General features: G+C 40.7%; 1 protein-coding gene across 7 annotated transcripts in view; it reads left to right on the top strand.

The window, feature by feature from the left end:
- The window catches only part of LOC124720259 (zinc finger protein 543-like), a 140,657-nt gene that overhangs the window by 106,097 nt on the left and 16,393 nt on the right, over positions 1–18,167 (top strand). For all 7 annotated transcript variants that reach the window (XM_047245580.1, XM_047245581.1, XM_047245582.1 and 4 more), the window contains one exon: positions 15,399–15,436. In XM_047245580.1, the coding sequence (XP_047101536.1) occupies positions 15,399–15,436 (38 nt within the window). The remainder of the gene's footprint in view (positions 1–15,398; positions 15,437–18,167) is intronic.

Here is an 18,167-nt window from a genome sequence, read left to right as displayed (position 1 = left end):
ATTAGAAGTACATGTAAATGGACATTCCCACACATTCTGGTTGTCATCGGCATCCGTATTGGATTATTTTGTTATTTATTTGTATGTACTATTTAAATATTTAAAAGGAATTTTAGGATCAGAAAATGTGGACTTTAATTCATTTTGTTTGTATTAAACTCCACACATTATACAGATTTATGTTCATGAACTGAATAGATAGAAAATATGTAATAATTTACTTTAATTAACACACGAAGTTACGTCTACCTACACACAAAATTACCACAGTAATATATGAACTAACTAATACAATAGCCATGAAAAGTATAGTATATATGATTTACATCTGTGGAAGTTTCTAATTAATATCACAGCACTGGAAATTTACAGCATATTTAAAAGTCGCCTTTTCTGTGTAGAAATAGGGGCACTAAGTTTTCCTTATATTTGATCTTTGTGAGTAAGACTCATATCATCTGCCTCAGGATATTTGAACTGAAGTCTGCCACAATTTCTATTGAAACACACTTCAAGCCCTTCTCCAGAAACCAGTTCCTCAATGCAGTCAAGATAATGTGTAACGGTTTTCTCTATCTTTGTATCATTTCTAATTGATAATGCATTTGACTTTGTCTGCAATGGCTTTAGTAAAATGTGGATATTTAAAAGATGTCGTATCACTTACTGCGTAACAGAGAAGACTCAAATTGAAAGCATAGAAATTGTGGCAAGACGGCAATGATTTTCATGCCAGAACAGAATCATTCCATAACCATTGCAAGCAGTTCTGCATTGTCCAATGCCTGGTTGACTCTTTACTGAAATACTATTTCAACTTGCGACAAGTTTCAATAACAAGGAAAAAACATTTTTGTTGTAATATTTTGTTAAGGTGAAAATCTTGATTATAGAAATATGATTATTTTGTATATCAGTACAGCTTAAAAGAGCTAACTTTATGAAAGTTTGTCACAGTACGTTTTGTACTATTTTTGCTGTTGGTGACAGTGAGTTATAAACCACTGAGGACACACAATATGTTCTGTGACACCTTGTGTGGTCAGGTGGGTGGTCTTAGCCAGCAGTGGTGGCTAATAGCTAACTGTGTTACCACAAACACTTGAACTTAGAAAGGGTACACAGTGGGTGAATCTAGATCCCCAGTAGAGTTCTAGATATTTCTTCACTAACATAAATGTCTGTTTCAGTACATTTATTGCTTTTTCCCCCATTTTAGTGAGTGTTAACACATTAAAAAATTGATCAACCATATGTGACAAATGTGCATGTCCCTGCAGATTAGTGAAACCTGGAATATTTTGTGAAAATTCAAGGCTGCAATTTCACTGTGGCAGAGGCAGTGGGAAAGAGAATGTTACACTCAGTGGGACACTTCTATGTAAGGATAAATTACGCCAGAAAGACCAGAAAATTGAGGAATAGGTGACAAATATTTGTCCCATTCAGGAAGAGTTAGAAACACAAAATTTGTATAATGACTGTTTAAGGGAAAAAAAGAAAAGGTGCTGTGACAAAGTGGCAAGCAAATAGTTGACATGAGGAAATTTAGTAAATTCAAAATTCATTTCAGTGATAGATTTCATTTGCTATCAGAGTTAGAGAAAGAAGAGTCTCATAAAGATGTAGATGAATGTTGGGTGCAGTAAAAAAACTGCTAAGTAACTTAAAAATAAGGTAGCAGTAATTGGAGGGGTGTAAGCCAACAGCTAAGGAAAAATTAGGTTGAGGGTATGGGGCTACAATTTTTGTGAAACCAAATGTTAGTTTTGGTAAGAGAAAGCTTAGAACAAATGAGTAAGGGCTTCAGTGAAGATCAGGTGGTGATAGATTGGGGGGGGGGGGGGGACTGGAAACACACCAGATATTTAAAAAATAATTCCAGGTTTATTTATGACCTGGACGAAATGGGGGCCACTAATGAACACCGAAGTGTGGATTTCTTGGAGATTGGAGATAGGAGTAGTAAACAGGGAGTTGAAGGAGTTCCTTCAGATCTATGTTTGTTTTATTCCAGTAATTGCTGTGGGAAGTTAGGGATATACTTCTCATGGCCTAAATATGAAGAGAAAGGGCAAGGACATTTGCCAGAGATACACAGCTCAACCTATAAGAATAGAGATAAGATAAAATCGTCTTGTTTTGTCAGAATATTGGGGTGAGTTTATAAAATCTGAATAAGGAAGATCATTATGACTCTAAAAGTAAAAGTTTGTTACAGGGTGGATAATATTACCAGTAAGAGACGAAAAAGTTGTAGAACTGTAACATGTGATGTTCTCACTCACTTATGTAGTCCATAATTAATTTTAGATGTTTTCCCAAACACATTAAATTTGGCATTCTTAGGCTTCTCTATATAAGAGGGTGACACTTCACATGTAAATAACTCTTGCTCAGCCTTATTTCTAAAATTTTTGAGAAGGCAGTATACTCCACAGTTGTCACCCACCTGTGTAGTAATGTAGCAATGCATCATGTAGATTTCAAAAGGTCCACTCTACTGATTCATTTACTGGGCGCACAATAAAATGTTTAAATGGTAAAATGTCAGCTTTTGCTATATTGTGTGACTTATCAAAGGCATTTGATTATTTTATTTGTATTACTCTAGAGAGAAGTTGAAGTTTTAAGCAATACATATTTCAGCACGTATCTGGTCTATTTCTTATTTAAGATATAGAATACGAGATTGAGAGACACCATACCATCTTCATTGGGATAAATTACAATGGGAGTCCCACAAAGTTTGATCACTGACCCAGTATTGTTCTTGTTGTAGTTTAGATGTACCAGAGAGAATGAGTCCTATTTGCAGATCATTCAAGCATTGTTGTGCAGGTCATGCAAGCATTGTTGTGTGGATGTGCAAAAAAACATCAACATGGATAATGGCAAATGATGTTTTATGAAATATTCTGATTGGTTTTGCATAAATGAACTAGCTTTTAACTTTGAAAATATCATCCAGTTTTGGATTGTCAGAAATATCCCACTCACTGTTAACTTAGTATGTGAACAAAGAATAACAAACATGGTAGAAAGTTTATCTCCATTTGCTATACCCCTATAAGCAGCAGCACTCTTTTCCTTTATTTTACCTATGTTTATCATGAGCCCAGAAATCTCTGCTTCTTTTTTCAGTGAGTTTAATTTAGCTTACAGATCTGCCTTTCAGTTAATAAAACTGTCATCTGCAAAATCCAAATCCTCCAGACATTCATGGAACCATCTTACGATTCCCCATCTTCTGCCCCATGTGGCTCTTCTCGTAACTGAGTCAACGGGAAATAGGAAGTGTATTGGTGACAAAATAATGTTCTGGTGACTCCGGTTGTTACTGCTTTGGACCTCTGACATTTGCCTTGTGGAGAACACAACATTTGCAGTCATCATACACACCTTCGATGATGTTTACAATCTTCTTGTTTCACAGAATCAAAGGCTTTTTCAGAATCAATGAATGCCAGTTTTGTGGTTTCCTGGAATTCTTTGCTTTTCTGTAATATGATCCTAGGAGTATTAATAGGAATATAGTGTCTTATCTTTTATTCACTTGACACATACCATATGGTAATGTTGATAATGAATATGCTCTGTGGAACATGTAAGTAACTAACTGCAATAGGAAATTGATAGATTGCTACTAACCATGTAGATGAGCCTTAAGTGACAGACAAGCCCATAGGGAAAAGAATGCCAACAAAGTAAATCCTTTGTCAGATATTTAAAAAAACCACACACACACACACACACACACACACACACACACACACACACACACACACTCACACTCACACACAGACCTCTGTCATCTTTGGTTGCTAAGGTCCTGCTACAACTGTGGGTTCAGTGTTCATTACAGGGAAGTGTTATAGGCCTTCTGCTGTTCTTTATCTGTATCAACAATTTAGGAAACAATCTGAGGAGCACTCTTTGTAGATGATGCTGCCATTTAGCAGCTAGTAAACTTGTCAGAAGGTCAATTGGTGTTACATAGTAATTTACGCAAGAGGTCACCATTGTGGTAAAAGTGGCAGTTGATCCTGAATTATAAAAAAGCACACACAAACAATTGTGGCTATGTGTGCATGAGTTATGATTGTTTGAATGTTAGGTTTTTGTGTACAACTTCAGAACGATTGACAGCTGATAAGTTGTAGCAGACTTTTTCTTTATGCCTTTCTGCCACTCAACACCTCCCATATGTGGTGAGTAGCAATCTGTCTATTTCATACTGATATTCTTCTGCCCTAGGTTGTGGATTGTTTAATTAACAAACAAAACATTTTGAAATAGTGAAAACTGTTGCTCAACAAAGCTTTCTTTTGGTTCATAAAGAGTGTAGCATTCATTCTTTGCACCATCCTTCCCCAAGTCCTCTACCTGTTCCCAGATCAGTGGATCTTTGATTTTTTATCATCTTGTGACTTCTTACTGTAGTAGAATATATTAGTACTGTCATTTGTGCATCATGTACCTATAAAATAGCAAGCATGTGGAGGTTAACAAACTGTGCTTGTTGTAAAAATAACCAAGAATATTTACCAATGCTCTTCTTTAGCATACATACAAGAAAATAGTTGTGGGGAGATGTAATATGTAAATTACAAATGTCGTGGAAAGAGAGATGATAAATAAGCACCCAGTCCTTTGTATTGCAGAAAAAGAACATTTAAAATGAAGGAAAGTTGAAAATATTAAAACCTGACACAGTAATCATTCATTTGCCTGAAATATGCTCTTTATTCCCTGTGTTGGTTAGTATTATTATTATTATAATATGTAAATATGTGCTGACACTACAGTTAATGGTATTACTTTGCTGATCGTTTTGAAATGACATTGAACTAAAGGTTCAGCAGCAGAATATTGTGAATAGAAAGATCTTAAAAGATTATTGAGGAAAGCACTTTATGTTGATTTCAAGTGTGTTGTATTCACAATAGTTAATTTAATTGTTTTAGTTACACTTGTTAGTTATTTTGTGTCCCATTTATCTTAATTTCAACCTCTTGCTGTTATATAGAACAATACAGTTTTATAGTACAGTGAAGTTTATCATTGAAAAATATGGTGACATACAACCATTTACATGGCTGCCTTCAGCTACTTTGTTTAGATACAGTGCCAATACATGATACTAACAAATACATAGTATTGTGCTGGAGTTACCGCCAGTCACAGTCAGGACAAAACTATGCACTAGTACTGTTCTTATTCTGAAGGACAATATTACATTACAAACACTTCTATTTTAATTCTTACCAGGAGATTGATGATTCAAATCCATGCCTGGCCGTCCAGATTTAGGTTTCCCGTAATTCTCCTAAATCACTCTAGGCAAATGCCAGGATCGTTCCTTTTGTTCCCCGCCCTTGAAACAATCTAACTTTGTGCTCCATCTCTAATGACCTTGATGACATGGGACATTAAACACTAATCTTCCTGCCTTTAGTTCTAGAGGAACGTAAAATACAAGAAATAAAAACAACTAAGCGTATCCCCTACATTGAAGCCAAAACGATCTTTAAGGCCATGCAGCCCCCCACATTCGTTACGTCTTTTGCCTCCCTTGTTCAGAAGCCGCCTCCAAAAGTCGATGCATCTACACAAACGGAGGTTGTTAGTGTTGGCACGAACACCTGCACATGTCAGTGCACTTGCAAGGCAGCAAGTGTATCAGAGCCTGTAGCTACTCCTTGAACAGCAGAGAAAGGTACAGTAGCTAACATTGAAGAGCCCCAGTCATCTCTGATAGCTGAGGCTGTTCCAAAGCCCAGCATGGTCATAAACACATCAGCTACAGTTCCAGCAAAGCCCCCTAAACAAAGGAAAGCACACATCAAGCAGCACCAACAGATTAAATCGGCTGGTAAACCCTCGGATCATGTTAATGTGGTCCCACCAGACGCTTCATCAGACTCTTCCCAAGAGCTGATGGAGTCTGAGAATATGGGGCAATCATCTCGCCCCAAGACTGAGCCTCCACCTGCTGCAGTCTCCCCACCCCGGCGGAAAGAGAGGCAGAAAATACAACCATCGTGATGGTTCCCATATTACAATGGAACCTGCAAGAGTTCAGGACACATGTGAAGGAACTACGTCTACTGATTCAGGATAGACCTATGTGTGTATGTCTGCAAGAGACAAATTTCAGTGAAACATACATCCCTGAGCTACATGGTTATGTCCTCCACAAAAAGGATGACCTGAGTGTACAGAGAGCTCAAGGAGGAGTAGGTATCTTCGTCAACGCTAACTACCACTCCTCGCCTCTCTCCCTCACAACGTATTACAGGCAGTTGCAATATTAGTACATGTGCGTCATATGGTAACAATATGTTCGCTTTACCTGCCCCCACATGATGTGCTCGACGAAGAGGCTCTCAGTGGTCTTCTTACACAGCTCCCCCACCCCTTCATCCTCTGTGGTGATTTTAATGTACACAATATGCTTTGGGGCTCTGTGAGTACTTGCCCCAGGGGTAAAGCAATCGAGAGGCTTCATCTGTCTTCCAGTGCCTATTTGCTAAATACAGGTCAAAGCACCCATTTTCGCATTGCAACTGGGTCGTTCTCTGCCATTGATCTATTGCTTTGCTCTTCAGCCATCGCCCACACTGCTGAATGGGAAGTGGTTGATGACTTACATGGCAGCGATCGCTTCCCCATCTGGATTCACCTGCCACATGCAGTGGAACCAGAAAGGAAACCGCCTTGATGGGTGCTCGGTAGAACCAACTGGGCACTGTATAGTCAGCTAGCCCAGTTTGAACATCGTGTCAGCGTCCAGGAATGGGTGGATCATATTACTGAAGTGATCCACCGTGCCAGTGTAAGCGTCCATCCCACAGTCCACGGGACAACCGAAGTGGCAGCCTGTCCCTTAGTGGAGCGACAAATGCTGTTCTGCAATCAGGGCTAGGCGGGCAGCTCTGCGTAGGTTCAAATGCTGGCCAACTGTAGAGAACCTTGCAGCCTTTCGGGTGGCGAGGGCAAAGTGTCATCAGATTATAAGAGAGAGCAAGAAGAGGTCGTGGCAGCAGTTCCTGAACACCATTAATCGTTCTACACGAAGTTCCGTTGTATGGAAGACCATCAGGAGGATTTCTGGGAGAGGTGGGAAGTGCCCTATGGCTGCTATAATGTGGAATGGTACTCTCCGAACGACCCCAAAAGATATTGCCCAGTCTATGGCGGATCTTTTTGCAGCTATTACTGCAACCGCCAGTCAGAATCCGGCTTTCCAGCCCCACAGAGTGGCTGCTGAGAGGAGCAGTTTTGACTTCTGCTCACCCAACACAGAAGAGTACAATTGCCCATTTTCCATGTGGGAACTGGATTCTGCATTGTGTGGGGCTCGTGATACATCCCCTGGTCAGGATAGAATCCACTATAGCATGCTGCAGCACCTCACAGGGAGAAATAAAGAAATCCTCCTTCGACTTTTTAATCTTGTTTGGATGTCCGGTCACTTCCCCGACTCATGGCGTGAAGCAATTTTAATTCCTCTTTTAAAACCTGGGAAAGACCGCACGTGCTCGGGTAGTTACTGTAGTGTTGCCGTCACTAGCTGCGTGGGAAAGACCTTGGAGAGTATGGTCAACCGCCGCCTTGTTTGGATGTTAGAATTCAGACAACTCGTTAGTTGCTTTCAGTGTGGGTTCAGGAGGTATTGCTCCACCTTTGATAACCTGGCCCTCCTGGTGGCGGCTATACAACAGGCTTTCCTGCGCCAGCATCACATTTTGGGAATATTTTTTGACATTGAAAAGGCATACGACACTACTTGGAGGCATCTTATCATCAGGCAGCTCCACGAATGGGGTTTTTGTGGATGTCTTCCCAATTTTATTCGGTCCTTCCTGTTGCCACATTATTTTCAGTACCGAGTCAGAGACGTACTGTCTGGTCACTTTGAACAGGAGAACAGTGTCCCTCAAGGTAGTGTTTTAAGTGTGACGGTCTTTGCCATTGCTATTAATAGTATTACATCTGTCGTGAAAAGTCCTGTGCAGTGTTCCTTGTTTGTGGACGATTTCTCTGTATTTTGCTCTTCTTCAAGCCTTGCAACGACGACCCATCAGTTGCAACTCACTCTGCAACATTTGGATGAATGGGCACAGAAGAGTGGTTTTAGGTTTTCAACTGATAAGTCAGTGTGTGTTCTTTTTAACCTTTCTTGTTCCATTTTTGACTTGCCTGAGTTGAGGATGAGGGATACCGTTCTGAATTTTAAAGACATGGTGAAGTTTCTGGGCCTCCCTTTTGATTCTAAGCTTACGTGGCTGCCACACATTAAGGAACTGAAAAAATGGTCTCTTAAGGCGCTGTCTATTTTAAAATTTCTTAGTCACCACACATGGGGAGCAGACAGGACTTGTCTGCTCTGGTTTTACAGAGCCTTCGTGCGGTCCCGGCTTGATTATGGATGCACGGTGTATGGGTCTGCAAGACCCACTTATTTAAAGCTGTTGGATTTGGTGCACTATGAGGGGATTCGGTTGGCCACTGGGGCATTCAGAACGAGCCCCATACCGAGCCTCTGTGCAGAGGCAGGTAAACCGCCACTTCACCTCCGGCGGCATCTACTAATGGTGCGCCAGGCCTATAAAACATTATCCACACCATACACACCTGCATACCACACTGTTGCTCGGCCTCCACTGGAAAGACTTTTTCGCAACCGGCAATGAACAACAAGGCCCTATGGGATTCGTGCAAAGGATTGCATTTTAGAAATGGGTGTGGCCGGTTTTAATGTTTCACGTCGAGGTTGGAGCAGATATCCACCTTGGCTCCTCCAGAGACCCAGACTGATTTTGGATTTAGCAAATTTTAAGAAAGACAGTACATCAGATTTTACTTTCAAATATTTGTTTTTTAATATTTTAGATAGGCATCATGATTTTACAGTAGTCTACACTGATGGATCCCAACAGGGGGATTTTTTGGCTGCTCAGTAGTGTTCCCCGAATGTGTCATCAGGATTCGCCTTCCCACCAGAGGTGACACAATGTTCTATTCCTTTGCAAGGTGTCTTTTCTGTGCTGCGGCGGAAGTCTATGCAATTGTGGGAGGAGCAATGGCTAGTGGTGAGGGAAAATAAGCTGCGGTTGGTGAAACCCACCATCCAGCCGTCGTGTTTCTCCTGCCGGTCACCTAGGCGGGACGAAGTGACCCTTACACGTCTTCGCATAGGGCACTGTCCTCTTACGCATGCCTTCTTACTACGGCGAGAGGAACCCCCGCTGTGTGATGCCTGTGGCGTATGAATCACAGTATGCCACATTTTAGTTGAGTGTGATTTATATCATTCTGTCAGGGCGGAAGTTAATATTAGTGGGGATCTGCCCTCGATTTTAGCCGATGACGAGGCGAGTGTCAAGAAAGTTCTAAGGTACTGTGATGTTTCTGGGCTTCCGCCTAAAATTTTAGGTTGGAATTTTTAGTGTGTTGCCAAGTGGCTGACCACTCCTTTTTGTTCTTGTAACAGGCCAGTTCCAAACGTGTGCCATGTGTTTCATTTTAACCCCTTCCCCTACATTCTCTTGCAGTTCTTCTCTTTACATGCTGCTTTCCAATTTGTTACTGTTGACGTGCACACTGCCTATGTAGACTGTCACCTTTAATTTTAGTCTTATTTTTGCACTTGCTGCATTTTAGTGACACTCGTCCATTATTGTTTCCGTTCGGGTGCTAAAGACTACACTTTTGAGCGCCCATAACACCATATCGTCTTCATCATCATCTTTCCGGCTACCCCCTCCTTGTCTTGTGCATCCTTCCCTGCCCCACCCTTGCCTCATCCATTCTTACCTGCCCCCTCCTCACCTCCTGCATCCCACTACTCTTAATAATTGATAATCAACAGTCAGTCTCAGTGTGTCTGTGGAAGTGTACATTTCAGTGTTTGTGTGCTTGTGAGAGTGAATATGTGTACTTCTGCTAGAAAAAGAGCAAGAGCTCAGAAGGTAATGTGTATGCTGGTTTCTTTTGTGTTTCTATGCACTACTTATCACTCAGCTATAGGTGAATTTCTTTTATTTTATGTATTAATCCATCCAGGAATATCCTTTGTGGCTGTACGCAAAAGGAAGTGCGTTAATCCTTTGGTTCTCATCTGCTTCACTGGAAAAACCAAAGCATTTGGAAGTTCAGAAAGATTTTCAAACACGTTGACACTGATCTGAAAAAAAATTTGGGTCTACTTTTGATATCCTGTCAATTCTTATGACAGCAAGTAGCAGACATTTCTATGTAAAAACATCATTGTTTTTCATTCTTTGAAGGTTTATAGGAATATTTTTTTCAGACTGATGATGGTTTTAAAATAATCACATTTCATGGGATAGTGAGAGGAATGTCCTACATTACATTTATCAGAATGAGACTGTCAATACTGATATTAAGCTTGACTAATTGTGCTACAGATGTCGATACAATATTTTCCATGCTCAACAGCTTTTTTAAGCTGTTGAGCATGGAAAATATTGAAGGCAAGGAGTAGGTGAAGGCAACCACAGGCATGCAGTGCTTGCTGTAGTGTTACACAAATGGTCATGGCGTGCCACCAGCCCATCACTGGTGTGCACCATACAGTGAGAGGCAGCAGCCTCAGTAGTTATGGAGTGTGGCCAGAATCTACATTGGTCAGTGTCCAAACCCACAAGCCCAGACCACAAAGCCTAGAGCAAGCCACAACGAGGGGTGTGTCGATGGTTGTTGGTGGAGTGGCAGCAGATGAACGAGAGTTGGTGACCTTGGAGCATTTTGGCCAGACTCCTATCTCCTACCAGCATAAACCTGTAGGAACTCAAGAAGTGTGCCAAGGTGTCATCTATGGATGAGTATGTAGCACAGTTCTTCATCTGAACCTTGAATGTGCAGACGAGGTGTTTTGCATAACTGTTACATTGGAGATGAAACGGAAGGCAGTCATGATGAATGCCTTGATGAGCATAGAAATAATGGAAGGCGTGAGACACAAACTGTGGTCCATTTTCCATCGCAAGCATATAAGCCAATCCTTCAGTAGAACAAATTGTGAAGAGGGCCTGAATTATAGACATGGGTTACATAAATGACAGTGGATAACGTATGGAAACATAGAGAAAGCATTAAAAATCAACAACCAGTAAGAATTTGTGGAGTACCGATCAAAATCAACATGAACAGATGCTGTGGTGTGGGCTGTGGAGACAGCATCGACTGTGGCACTGCCTGTTGGGTAGCACACTGAGAGCATGCAAGATATACAGTGTCACCATTGATGTTAGGCCAAAACATATGTTGAGGGGTCAATAACTTGTATGCGAGTCCCACCAGTGTTACTGATGTAGGAGCAGAAGCACACCCTGCCATAGGACATCCGGGCTCACAGCCCTAGATGACAGCCCATCCATAACTAGGCAAACAGCACTATTAAATACTGAAGATGGTGACAGAGGCAAAATAGTTATGCAAAGAATCAGTAGCACTGCCTGAAGGCCTATCCATTCAACCGTGCTGAATGAGGTGAACAGCTTGACACAAGACCAGATTGGCAGCAACATCAGCTGCAGTCCAGAAGCAATTAATACGAAACCCATCCACTGTACTTTCATCTCAACATCTAAGTGAAAACATAGGAGTTTCTCCTGATCAAAAGTAGGATCTGGTCCCATCAGAAGCTGGGACAGTGAGTCGGCATTTACATGATGCACAGTAGGCCAGAACTGTGTTTCATAGCTGTTGTGAGATTGAAACAAGGCCTAATATTGGAGTTGATGTGCTTCTTTGTCAGGCAGTGAAGCAGGTGGATTAAACACCAAAACCAAGGGCTTGTGGTCAGTACTGAGGTGAAACTTAGACCTATACAAGAACACATGAAAATTTTTGAGGGTGTAGATGATAGCAAGCCCTTCGTTTTCAACTTGTGAGTAGTGCTGTGGAGCAAAGTTGAGCATTTTTGATGCTTAAGCTATTGGACCTTTGGAACCATCCCCATATCAATGAGTGAGAATGACCCCAAGAACGCCCTGAGAGGTATTTATGCCCATAAACCAGTTGGTGGACAGGATGGAAAATTGCCAAACAAAGAGCGGAAAGTTATTTAGATATGAAAAGTGTGAACATTTTTGTGCAGGCTGGTATCCACTGGAAAAGAACATTCATGTGGAACATCTCATGGAGAAGTTGGGCCAACTCAGCCACAACCATAATAAATTTGTGAAAGGCAGCGATTTTACCTAAAAATGCTTTGACTTTTTTGACATTTGTGGGAGGAGGCAGAGCTGCGACTGTACTGACATAATGGCATAAAGGCTTAACACCGTCCCAAGAAGTCTCAAACCCCACATACAATGGATGGCTGAAGAAAACGTGACTTGGCCAAGTTGCATTTCAATTCTGTGGTATATAAGACCAAGGTGTGTAAGTTATGTAAATCCACCCCCATGGATACACCCATCCTGATGATGTCATTGAGAAAGTTGATGCACCCCAGAACAGACAAACAGATGTCAGCTGTTCAAAAGAAAAAAAAAACACTGAAAGATTGTTAGGGTGCTAGCCATGCTGGATAGGTGTTGCTGATATTGGTACAACCCAAAGGATGTGTTAATCACAAAGAGCTGTTTATAAAAGAGAGAAAAGCCACTAACTTCTTCAGACAGGGCTAAGGGTTGGTGTTAATGAGAGATTGAGTGTCAAGTGAAACTTTAAAGTCACTGCAGAGACAAAGCTGACCATACAGTTTTTTTAAAATCATGTTGGGTGTAGACCACTAACTTGATGTAATAGGCTGTATGACCTCAGTGATATCAGCCTGTCCATTTCTGATTTCACTTGATTGCACAAAGCCACTGGGAAGGCTTCAGGGTAACATAAGCTGCAAAATTGCTGGCGCAACCTACACCATCAAGAAAAGAGATGAGAACTCAGAACACAGAAAGTCTAACTATTGGTAAGGAACCAGGTGGGCAGTGAAGTGCACCATTTATAAAATAGAAAAACAAGAAGCATTGGAAGCACACTGGCCAAACAAATTTGTGGTGCCAGCCTCATCCACTATCAAAAACACAAGCTGCAATCTGATCATCAGCAGCACAAGATGCCTCAGAAAATTGACCAGTATTTAACACTTCAGTTAAAGATGGATTCTTGTACTGTAGTGCTTGCTGATTTGCTTCCTTATCAGGAGCCAACTGAATGATGGCTTTGCAGACCATGGAATCAGCATAGGATTCATAATGAGCATTGGTAACACACTGACATTTGCGATTGAGGCTGTGGAGTTCTGCTGTGCAATCCTGGTAGGACTGATGTGGCTGTTTGTGACAATAGAACTTTATTGACATTTTCATTATGGAGATAATTTGACAACAACTTCACATTTTATGAAATGAAAGTAACACAGATTCCTGGAGTGGGGCGAACTGGCACGACAGCTGTTAGGCCTGAGGATAAATCTTAGAAAGATAGAAAGCAAGCCTTCCACATGTTTGTATTAGTGGAACCAAAAGCAAGAATGTGTTGCCAAAGCCACTTCATGTAAACCTCCCAGTCCTTGGCCTCATTGTCATAAGGGGGAAAATGCAGTGGGTATGCTGATGGCTTGGAAGCCTTCATAGTCACTGTGGCTGACAGGTTCATGATAACAGCCATATGAGCCTGCTGCTGCTCATGGGGAGAAATGAACATCACACTCATCACCAGTTGTATCATACTGCAAGATGCAGACAACAGTGTGGCCACTATGAAGCAAAGTTTATTCTTCTTCCACATACAAGCAAATAAAAGTTTATGACATAGGAACATTTCAGGTACTGATGCAAGCAGTTACTGACATTAAATATGAGCACAATATGAGAGCAAGTTCCTGCTGCACTGTGCTTATCATTAGGTCTGGAGTAGACAGCATGGTAGATGCTTGCCGTGTGCCAAAGTTGTGTAGCTCACTGCAGGCAGCATCTGGTGGCCAACCCATGCAGATGCTGTTGGTGGAATATCCAAAGTGTAGTACATCAGCAGCCTGTTGCAGTGGTGCATATTTAAGTATTACATACAGGATTATAGAATGTGTGTTTTTCTTCATTTGTTTCATGGTGGTACACATCATTATTCATTAACTATAATAATGTCAGATTTACAGAGAAGGAGAATGTCTTCCAGAGTGGACCATTTATTAAGCTGCACAAAGCTACAGTCAATAATATTGGGTAGTGACTGTGAAGTGTGGATCAAATTTTGAAGAATAGCTTCCATTTGTGTGACATTGTGCAGTCATGAAGTTGACACTTTTGGGCAAAAGTTTTTTCTGAACTGGGACTGAGATCTTGAACCTTATATTTTGCCATCTGGCAACAGTTTTAATGTGACAGGATATTTCAGACTAGAGCAAGCTGTATTGTAGATTTACCCTGGAAGCTGTGATAGCCTTCCTTGATTCCATTATTTCATACAAATGGGGTACTAATTCAGTGAGTTAATCATGTGGTGGCACCTCGTCCTAAATTGCCATCTGTAAGTTTCAATGCATTTGAATCTAATAAATCACATCATGTTTGTCTTTGACTGTTAATTGTGGAATTGTGCAACATACTATTTCAATTTTGGTCTGTAACTATTATCACATGGAAATAATTGTACGTAAGCACATGTCAGATCCTAGAAATCATCTGTCGTATATGCAGGGTGTCATCACATCCATTTGTTGGGTCTTCAGCTTTACCAGTGTTAACATCTTTTACATGAATTGCATGAAATTACTACTTCTGTACATTGTATACATGAAAAATCGTATATATTGTACATAGGTGGTGATTTGATGTGATGCATATAGGCAACATCAAAATTAAAGATACATCACAAAGATGTGATGAAGACGTGCATATATGTCAGATGATTTTAGGTTGTGTCGTGCACTAAGCATAATTATTTCCATGTGATAATAGTCTACAGCGAAAATTGCTAGAGTGGGTTGCAAAAATAAATAAATTACAGTCAAAAATGGCGACATATCTGTGAACCCCAGCTGCGAAAAGGTAATCACACGAGATATCAACCACCAGAAATTATTGCTGACTCACTGATGAAATTCATCTCCAAGCAGATCTGAAAGCATAATTTCTCATTCACAATGAGAAAACACTTCTCTTTGCTTAGTCTCTGAGACATTTGTCATGTGCTGCTTTTTTTGTGTATCTGTACTGGAATAAATTTTATATATGTTCTGTATACCTGTTGCAGACTGTTCGCTACAAATTGTGCTACTTTTTCCACATTTTACAACAGGAAACATTCCAGTGTTAACAAATGTCTCAGTGTAGTTAGTAGAATGTTGTTGATATTACTTCTTTGCTTACTTATATTTTTTTTAATTCGTTGCATAATACAACTATGAAATATTTCAGGAGGTAGCTCCAGAAGGGTGTGCACCAGGCAGTACACGGTAAGGTATTCATTATTTAGTGTGTGGTTATTTTTGATAAGTATTGCCACACCCAATTCACATCCTATGTGAAGAGAGATACACAATTGTTTTAAACACATTTAACGAAATTTTCAGTGTCAGAAACCCACTTGAGATTTACCTGGTGTTTCATATGTACCTTATCTTCTTATATCCCTCATCAAAGATCATTTCTATTATTTCATGACATAACACATACAGATGTCATCATGTATTGGTAAACATAAACACTACTCATGGATTACAGCTTAGGCCTGTTCTGATTGGCTGACATCTGCCTACAAGGCAGTATGAGGAGTGATCTATGATTATGAGACATGCGATCAGCATGTCGCCAATCCTTCCAGCTGTTATTCTCAATGGAGGGAACCTGATGATGCCGGTGCTTATTTATTCAAGCAACTCCTCATTTGGCCCCACTAGAGCTGAGCGGAACTTGTACCAAATCTCCTTGCCTCAGAAAAAAAAATCTGAAGTGATACCAGAATTGAACCAAGATCCTTCTGCACCAAAGTCAGCAGTGCTAATAATTTGGATATGGAGGCAGTCTATCATCATGTCTGTAGCAAATTAACTGAGAATTTTCCAAAATATTCACACACTTAAACATATCATTAGTAACTCTGTGTGTGTGTGTGTGTGTGTGTGTGTGTGTGTGTGTGTGTGTGCGTGTGTGTGTGTGTGTGTTTGTTTTCTGTTCCACTGAGAATGAAGGGGAAAAGATGATGCTCTTTATTTATGATAAAATTATATAACAGTAAATCAGATTTGGTTGAGAATAAAATAATTGTTCCAGAGAAGCATAAATTGTGTGGGAGTGGCAGGAGATAGAGCAGGACAGTTGACATAAATAGTCTGAAACAAGGAAGTGAAATGTCTCCATCACCCATTAGGCAACCATCTACTGTAGATGGACCATCGAATAACGTACCAAATTGCGGCTGGGATGTTATTTGATACTGGATTTGCTCATCCTACATTGCCTCATAAGTAATTGATGATCCTTCGTGTTCTGTGTGTCGTGAAGTTTTGTGTGGGTGGGAATAAACTCCCTATACACTTCTGGTGGTAGCAGCAGTTATATGTCATGAATACGTTATATGCTGACTGCCATTCTCTGGTGATGACAGCTGAAATTTGCACACAGTATCACAAATGGAAGTGTACCTAGTGGCGACAGATGGTCTTTTCAGATGAATCATGTTTAATGCTCCATTGGACAGATGACTGTTAGATGTGTACAGCATGAAATGACTGAATGCAAAAACCCTGCAACAATCATTGGAAGGGTCCAGATCAGAAGAAGGGCGATTACGGTCTGGGGAATGTTTTCCTGACATTCACTGGGCAATTTTGTCACTGTGAAAGACTCAGTGGGTCATTACAAGCAAGCATCTATCTGTGGGACCATGTCCAATCCTACATGCAGTTTGTTTTCCCTTTGCACGATGGTGTCTACCAGCAGAACAATGCAACATGTCATACAGCTCACAGTGTATGTGTGTGTTTCGATGGCACTAGGTTGAATTTACCATATTCCTCTGTCAACCAAACTCCCCAGATTTAAACACAGTTGAGACTCTGTGAAAGCACCTCGATCGGGTTTGTCATGTCAAGGATCCTCAGCTGATAAAACTAGCACAGCTGGCCATGACATCTGTGATGGTAGCTTCTAGAACCTCATTGACTCTCTTCCTTCACATCTCACAGTTGTCCGCACTGCAGAAGGTTGATAGTCATGCTTTTGATAGGGGGTCACATTAATGTGACTGGACAGTGTATACCCTACATTTCTTAAGCTTCAATCCATGAAGTACTCTGTCTAAAAATTTGTGGAACATAGCTTGTATGTTACTGAGTCAGCATCATGTTCCATGATAGAGATAGTGGTCCTATGTTATGAAGGCTGATTTTGCCTGTGACTATGACTAGCTGGTAATATCCACTTCATAGGCCCATCTCATTGAAAAATAACTTATGCAATATGTCCATAATATTGAGGATGTATATATGTGTCAGTAACAGTTTTTGCACTCGGGTATCGATAATTGCAACAGAATCTGTGTTTTCTTAGTACCATACAGTGATGTTTTTCAGAACAGTGACCACACATGCACCCCATGGAGTATCACAATGTTCTGTTGTTCCATCTGCAAGTTGGTGATCAATGAATTCTTCCATCATGGGAACCTATCCTTACTGTACATGTTTGCGCTTCAGTTGAAAAATCCTTCATGATCAGTGCACCTTCCAACATTGTCTTGCGTGCAGTTGTTCCTCCCAATGGAACAAAGTTCCACATAGTTCAAAAGTATACTGCAAAAGAATGCTTTTAGCATAATGCTCACCAAGGAATCCCAGTTCAATAATTGCAAATCACCTTTCACCAACAAGTGGCAACAATTCCAAATGGTTAAGAAAACCATTAGCTCCAGTGCTGAAGTGTTGTCCCCCAAATGACTGTCATTGTCACCTACCCATGTAACCTTTACATGCAGATACAATATCTTTGTGTGCAAGGGGTCCAGACTAATGATTGACAGGTGCACAGTTGTGTTTGCTAAAACTGTATGCAAAGTGTCCCTTAACTAAGCCTGATGAGCAGCATTCCATTTTTGTTTACATCTGTGCAGTATTATGTCCTACTGCATACTGAGAACGCTTTTCTCTGGCAGTGCTGTCCTCTTCTCTCCCCTACCACCCCTCCACC

Source organism: Schistocerca piceifrons, chromosome 11 (assembly GCF_021461385.2).
Source record: "Schistocerca piceifrons isolate TAMUIC-IGC-003096 chromosome 11, iqSchPice1.1, whole genome shotgun sequence".
In the NCBI taxonomy this organism is placed as follows: domain Eukaryota; kingdom Metazoa; phylum Arthropoda; class Insecta; order Orthoptera; family Acrididae; genus Schistocerca; species Schistocerca piceifrons.
The sequence above is the reverse complement of the archived record's forward strand: the minus strand, read 5'-3'. Positions and strand labels throughout refer to the sequence as shown.